General features: G+C 53.7%; 1 protein-coding gene across 1 annotated transcript; it reads left to right on the plus strand.

Moving 5' to 3' along the window:
* The first annotated feature begins 1892 nt into the window (after positions 1-1892).
* Positions 1893-6930, plus strand: GJB2 (gap junction protein beta 2). Its single transcript, XM_007529464.3, has 2 exons — positions 1893-2042; positions 5619-6930. The coding sequence occupies exon 2, from the start codon at positions 5640-5642 to the stop codon at positions 6318-6320; it is 681 nt and encodes a 226-aa protein (XP_007529526.1). The 5' UTR covers positions 1893-2042; positions 5619-5639; the 3' UTR covers positions 6321-6930.
* The last annotated feature ends 685 nt before the right edge of the window (positions 6931-7615 follow it).

Here is a 7615-nt window from a genome sequence, read left to right on the forward strand (position 1 = left end):
AGAAGCTCCCCGCAGGTGGGGAGCCAGGGGCTCAAACCGGGATCCTTACGCCAGTCTTCTTGCTTTGCCCCATATGTGCTTAACCCGCTTCGCTACTGCCCGACCCCCTCTTCTTCTTTTTCTTAAATTTATTTTTATTTTTTTAGAGATTAGAGACAAGAGTGATGGGGAGAGAGACAGAGAGAAAGAGACACACCTTCCGGGCTTGAACCCAGGTCCTAGCACATAGTAACAGATATGTTGTATCCAGTGAGCCACCACCTACACCAAAGCAATGCTCTTCTAACCAAGAAAAACAACGTATACTTGTGCTTTTCACAAAATAGTTGCAGGATCTGTCAAGACATGAATCTGTAGTCTGTAGTGTGGTTTGTTCACTGTTATCTGTGACTAAAGTCATGTGGTAGTAGCTCAAATATTCAAACTTGAGACCCTTTTTTCCCCCTACTTTTACCTCCTCTTTTTGCTCCTCTACACTAGAAGATTGCTATCTATAAATCAAATAGACAAGAAAACTGGGGGGGTTGGGATAGGGGAATGACCAGCCAGCTGGAATCATGGCAGACACTGGATTGTAGGAGACAGGAGCTTCTCAAAGAGGAAAGTCAGTCAACCCACAACCACCAGCTACACTCTGAGCTTCTAGAACCTTCCTTTCTCCCAGGTGGCTCAGACCCCGGAGGGAGCTGAAGGCTTAGGCTGGGAGCGCCCTCCCCCAACCCCACACCCTTCCCAACCAAAATCCTGCTCTGTCACTTTGTCCCATGGGCTGTGTCCTTTGGGGCTGTGTCCTTTGGGGCACTCCCTTGAAGACTGGAAAGTGGAGTGTCTCTGGCCCGAGCTGGGGTTCATCGCTGCACCAGGCGGTAGGGCGCAGGTTTTACCAGGAAGAACCCGTGGCCCCTCTTAGGGTGCAGTCCCAGGAAATCCATCGGCCAGGCCTAGGGTGAATCAGCGCCCGGAGATTGCAGCCTGCACCCCAACACGTCCCTCACCCCTCACGCGAGCTGCGGCTGCCAGCCACCCTGCAGCGCGCTGTGGCGGGTGGGAGGGAGAGATCCTTCCCCTGCAGTGGCTGGGTGACACCTGCGTCTCGGGACAGCCAAACACGCCTGTGGGGGCTGGGAGGGGAACCCTCGAACTGGGAGCTGAGCTGGGGGAGAGTGCAGCACCCTCTCCCCCCCCCCCACATCCTGCCTGCACCTCCTCTCCTGAAGGAACAGAAAATAGGGGTGAAAGACGAAACCTCTGGAGTCCCTTCCTGAAACACCCCCTCTGGAGCCCCCTTCTGAGACACTCCCCCCACTATTAGCCAAACTCACTCCTCGCGGGTTCCGGCTGTGAAAATGGGGCCCCTCCTTGAAGACAGAGAGACCCCTGGCACCCCGAACGTCTGCTTCGTTGGGGGGAGGGGAGAGCTTGGCACTCGCGACCCCTGTAGGCCACGGCAGGGGGAACCCCCCAAAAAAGCTGCACCCCAGGCCCGAACGACTTTCCCTGCCCGGCGCCCTTAGGTGGTCCAGGGAGACACCCGCGGTCACCCCCGAACCCCGAACACTCAGGAGCCAGGCTGCGGCCACCTTCTTGGGCCTCGCCCAACTGGGACCCGCGTCCACGAAACAGGTGGGCGTGTGCGGGCGCAAGGCCAGACTGGGGCGCTGGGGCTGGAGTGCTCTCCTAAGGGAGTGGGGGTCCTGGGATCGGGGCTCCCTCTGGAAGGGGTTGGGAAGTCCTCCTAGTGGGACCCGGGGCGCCCCACCTGGGGAACTCAGGGCTCTGGGACCCGGGTGCCCCTCGGAGACCGACTGGGGCTGCAGTCCCGCCACCGCCCCGCCCGCCAGGGGCCGCCCCTGAGTGACCGTCCAAACAGCGCGGGCGGGGCGGGGTGTGGGGTGCGGGGTGCGGTTAAAAGGCGCCGCAGCAGCGGGCAGGTGGAAGTCTCCGGCGCCGGCCCAGCTCTCCCGGCCCGGCCAGGACCGGCCTGCGCCCCGGACCTCCCGGAGCCCCCGCAACCCCCACACCCATCTCGGATTCCGCCGCAGGTGAGGCCGCGGAGCCAGGGAGCAGCTGGGGGTGGAGGGGCTCGAGTCTCCGGGCCATGGGGGAGGGGGCTTCGAAGGGAGGGGTTCCGAGAGAGTGGAGCGACCCTGCGCCCCGAGACTCTGAGTTGGAAGACCTGTGCGGCCCTGGCTGGAGGCAGGAGGGCCACCTGGAGACGCGACCCCGCGGCCGGAGACTCGGACACGGTCCAGGCGGGAGCGGTAGAGGGAGGGGGTTGACTCAGGGGGTTGGGGGCACCAGGTGAGGGAGCGGGCGCCCCTGGATCTCTGAGAGGCTTGCAGGCGCGGGGTAGGATCGCGGGAGCGGCTGGGTCTACACTCGCGGTCGCTGGGGTGGGGCGCGGGGCCAGGCGGCGGGGAAACCCTGGGGGCGGGGGTCTGCTTACGAGGTGCAAGGGGGGCGGTGAGCTTCAGATGGTTGCATCAGACCTCGGACTTGAGGGAGAACGAGCCTAAGCCGAGAGAGACAGAGACGAAGAGACAGGGACAGTTCTTTCTGAGATTAAACACCCTTAACTTGGGCGCCAGCCCTGACGGAGCCCCTGGGGCCCATTCTAGATGGGGAACTGGGAGCATGGAGCCGGACCTGTGCAGCGAGACCCAGAACGGTGGAGCCCGCTGGGCCTGATGGACGGGTGCTCCACAGCTGTGGGCGGGTGCCGGCCGGCTGACGGGTGCCCAAGGCTGTGAGCAAGAGTCCGCAGGGCAGTGGGCAGTGCCCACGGGCGTGAGGAAAGCAGCGCCACCTGTGCACCAGCGCCTCCTGACCTACTCTACTGTCCCCGTGGGGATCAGGTTGGCTGGCTTTGGCTCCTCTTCCTGAAAGGCTCTTTGAAGGCTCCTGGGGAAGGCGCTCAACCCAGAGCTCAAACCACTCATTCATTCAGGGTTTACTAACAATCCCAGGCGCCCCATCCTGCAGAGGTGTTAGCCTGGCTCGTCCACAACCGGTGCTGGCAACTTAGCAGAGTATCTTCAGCCACCAGCCAGTTTGGTTCACATACATCCCATTGAGAGGAAGGAAGGAAGGAAGGAAGGAAGGAAGGAAGGAAGGAAGAAAGAAAGGCTAGAGTGGGTGGAAAATAGCTCACTTGTATGATATGTTGCTTTGCCATGTGCTCAGTCCAGGTTTGAGCCCAGCCCCCATCACATAGAAGGGAACTTCATTGTTGTGTTCTCTTGCATTCTCTCGTTTTCTCTGCTCCTACAAGAAAGAGAGAAAGAAATAACAATAGTTTGTACATGCATAACATTTCTCAGTTTTCCACATAACAAACTATTGTATTTACTGTCGACTATAAAGCATTATTCCCCCAATAAAGAAATTTTTTAAAAAAAGAAAAATTAAAAAAGAGAGCGAAAGAAAGAAAGAGAGAATGGAACAATAAAGATATGGATTCTAGTGCTCTGGCCTTGCTGCTTCTCCTCACCCCTCTCCCCCATTGGCTACAATGGCTTCAGCTAGCTCAATGTGCTCAGCAGGTGTGAGTGATCAGACTATCACCTGGAGTGGAGGGGGGAGGGTTTGAGGGTTGAGGGGGAGGGGGGCAACAGGATAGCTCACCTGGATAGTGTACCTGCTTTGTCCTGAGCCCAGTCCAGGCTTTTTTTTTATTCCTTTATTGGGGGATTAATGTTTTATAGTCACCAGTAAATGCAATAGTTTGTACATGCATGACATGTACAGAGTTTAAGCCAGGTTTGAGCCCAGCCCCCACCACACTGAAGGAAGCTTTGGTTGTGCTATGATCTCTTATTTCACTCTCTTTCTCTCCCTTTGTCTCACTGTCTCTTTCTTTCTATGGGGTGAGGGGAAGATTTGCCTGGAGGAGTGAAGCCCCAGTGACAATTTAAAAAAGAAGAGGGGAGAAGGAAGGGAGAGGAGGAAGAGGAAGAAGGAACTGGAGGAGGAAAAAGAAAAAGTCCACTGGGAAACAGGATCCAGCTTTCTGGGAGGATGGGAGCACTGTGCCCTTGAGTCAGGAAGAATCACTCCCCACTAGGAACTGGATTACTCATGGGACTGTGGGAGGGCATGCTCTTGCTTGAACGGGGGTTGGTTGAGCTAGGTTGGCATGTAACTCTGGATAGAGGCAGTCAAGCCTTTGCCTGGGTGGGGGCCACTGACTTTGAAGATCAGTCCACACTTCCTACCCACCCCTAATCTGTCTTCCATAAGTAACTCAGCTGCTAGCAAACTTGGCTTGTAAGTGGCAGTATGGGACACCAGCCTGGGGCACCAGTGATAGGGCAGAGAAGAGGGATCACTGGGTCTTGTCCTTCTCTGGAATGGAACTCTTTAGAAACCCTGCTAGGACTGTGGAGACTGCAGACTGTCATGCTTGAGGCTTTGAGGTTCCAGGTTCAATCCCCGGTACCAACATAAACCAGACCTGAGCAGGGCTCTGGTGAAAGAGGGAAGGAGAGGGAGAGGGAGAGGGGAGGAGGGGAGGGAGAGGGGGAGGGAGAGGGAGAGGGAGAGGGAGAGGGAGAGGGAGAGGGAGAGGGAGAGAGAGAGAGAGAGAGAGAAGAAACACTTCTAGTCTGAAGTCACAGCTCACAAGAAGAATGCACAGTGGTGGCAATTATTAAAACACACACCCCTGGATACAAACTGAACTCTTGATCTTGATGATAGCAGCATGTAAACTTCACACACCCCCATGAACAAAGCACCTTTTTCATAGAAATGCCACTTCTAGCCTAATCCTTAGGGCCCAGAAAAGAGAAATGGGACCTTTCTGGAATTTTCACTTGGGTGTTCCCATTAGTTGCATTCATCTTATGGCTAAGTCTGAAAATTAGCTGGAACACTTTATTTTTTAAGACTGTTTTAGAGATTAATTTATGAATGAATGAGAGAGGACCAGAGCAGCACTCTGGCACATTTGATGCCAGGAATGAGGCTCCAGAGTCCAGTGCCCTACCCACTGCGCCCCCTGCTGGGCCACCAGTTACTTCCTGAACCAGAACATTTGAAGATATGTGACTTGCTGGAAACTAAGGCTATTGGCTGAAGAGCTGGGTGGCTTTCAGATTCAGATTTTTTATTATGGAGCTAAGAAGACAGCATAGTAGGGATGCAAAAAGATTTTCATGCTCTGGAGAGGTGGGGGAGAGAAAGGGAAATAGAGAGAGAGAGAGAGACAGAGAGACAGAGAGAGAAAAGAAGAAAGGGAAAGAGAAAAAAAGGGGAAAGAAAGAAAAAGAGAGAGAGGAGGCAAGTGAGACAACAAATTTTTGCTCACAAACAGAAGGAATTACAGACAGCCACAGGGCACTGAGTAGTGGGGGGTTTCAATGATGCAGGAAGTGTCTGCAGGGGGTTCCATCAGCACTTGGGGTAGTCCTCTGCCCACCCCATTCTTGCCATATATTGAATGGCAGGTAACTTCAGGGAATCAGCTGGTCTTTAAGAGATGTTCTGGGACTTGCCAGTCAATCCAACAAGCTTGTGAAAAAAGTTGGTGTTTATTGCTCAGATGAGGGTTTTACTGTGTTCATTACTGCTGAGTGGTGTCCCCACTGCTAGCCCTGACTCTGCCCCCTGTCTCCCAGGACACCTAGGACCCCGAGAAGATGGACTGGAGCGCGTTGCACACCATCCTAGGTGGGGTGAACAAGTACTCCACCAGCATCGGCAAGATCTGGCTGACGGTGCTGTTCATCTTTCGTGTCATGATCCTGGTGGTGGCGGCCAAAGAGGTGTGGGGGGATGAGCAGGCAGATTTCACCTGCAACACGCTGCAGCCGGGCTGCAAGAACGTGTGTTATGACCACTTCTTCCCCGTCTCCCACATCCGCCTGTGGGCACTGCAGCTCATCTTCGTATCCACACCCGCACTGCTGGTGGCCATGCACGTGGCCTACCGGCGGCATGAGAAGAAGAGAAAATTCATCAAGGGTGAGATGAAGAGCGAGTTCAAAGACCTGGAGGAGCTCAAGAGCCAGAAGGTGCGCATCCAGGGCTCGCTGTGGTGGACCTACACCAGCAGCATCTTCTTCCGCATCATCTTCGAGGCTGCTTTCATGTACATTTTCTACGTCATGTATAACGGCTTCCACATGCAGCGCCTGGTCAAGTGCACCGCCTGGCCTTGCCCCAACTCTGTGGACTGCTTCGTCTCCAGACCCACCGAGAAGACCGTCTTCACCTTCTTCATGATTGCTGTCTCTGGCATTTGCATCCTGCTCAACGTCACTGAGCTGTGCTACCTGCTCATTCGGTATTGTTCCGGCAAATCCAAGAAACCGGTCTAACGCCTTTCCCTGAACACACACACGCACACACACACACACACACACACACACACACACACACACACACACACACTGGCCATTAGAGGGTGGGTGAGGCAACCTGCTTAGCTGTCAACCTAGAGAGATTCTTATCAGTGGCATGGCCATTGAAAATATCTGTCTCTCAAGAGACATCCAAGTGCCTTCAAGGGGAGCTCTCCTCTGCTTTAACCTGAACCCCTAGGCTGGGCTCCCTGCTTTTGTTCCTTCTTTCCTGTTCAATCCTATGCTGCTAGGGGGTGTGGATATGAGATGCTTGCTACTTTCCTTTTATTTTTTTCTGTCTTTTTTAAAATTTGGTAGCACAGAGAGAAACTGATAGGGGAGATAAAGTGAGAGAGAAAGAGAGACTCCTGCACCACTCCTCCACTGTTTTTGAAGATTCCCTTCTGCAGTTGTGGACAAGGGTTTGAACACGTCCTTGCACAGGGTGACTTGTGCACTCTACCAGTGTGTCACTGCCCAGCCCCATGTACTGCTTTTTTAAACAGAGTATCTAGCTTGGTTTCTCTTTCTTTGAGGGAAGGCAACAAGTCCTGGGTTTTGTGGGGGGGGGGTTTTGCTTTGTTTGTTTAATATTTGTTTTATATTAAGGAGAGAGAGAGAAAGGAAGAAAGAAAGAAAGAAAGAAAGAAAGAAAGAAAGAAAGAAAGAAAGATAGATAGAAAGAAAGAAACCGAGAGAGGCCAGAGCACTGCTCAGCTCTGGCTTATGGTGGTGCTTGGAATTGAAACCTGGCTCTTTTGATGTCTCAAGGATTCAAATCTTTTTGCAGAATCCCCTCTCCAAGGTTCAATGACCCCTTTGCCAGATAATTTCCCCTGGCTACATAGAGAGAAGCTCTTGGCTTCTTACCTGCTCTGGGAGGTTTTGTCCCTCTGATAGTGGAGAAAGCTGCCCAGCAAGGCTTCTAAGGCCTGTGATTCGGTTTTCTAAGGGAAGTTGTTACAGTGCACAAGGTTAATTCTCTGCACCTGCTATTTCAAGGGCTCCCCCACCCAGTGAGATGGAAATGGGAATGGTCAGATACTGGCCTTGAATTTTAAAGGTGGCCTTTCAATGATGGGTGGTTTGCAGAACACTACCCCTGCCCCATGTGGAGTGTGGCACACAGCTCATGGAAGGTGGCTCCCTATCACTGGGACAGGTTCTTAGGGAGTCTCACAATGCACCCCCACCCCTATCTTTCTTTATGGTGCCAAGCAAAATGGGGCAAGGGTGGGTACTTATTGTTTTCAAAGACCAGCTGGAAAGAC

Source organism: Erinaceus europaeus, chromosome 7 (assembly GCF_950295315.1).
Source record: "Erinaceus europaeus chromosome 7, mEriEur2.1, whole genome shotgun sequence".
Taxonomy (NCBI): Eukaryota; Metazoa; Chordata; class Mammalia; order Eulipotyphla; family Erinaceidae; genus Erinaceus; species Erinaceus europaeus.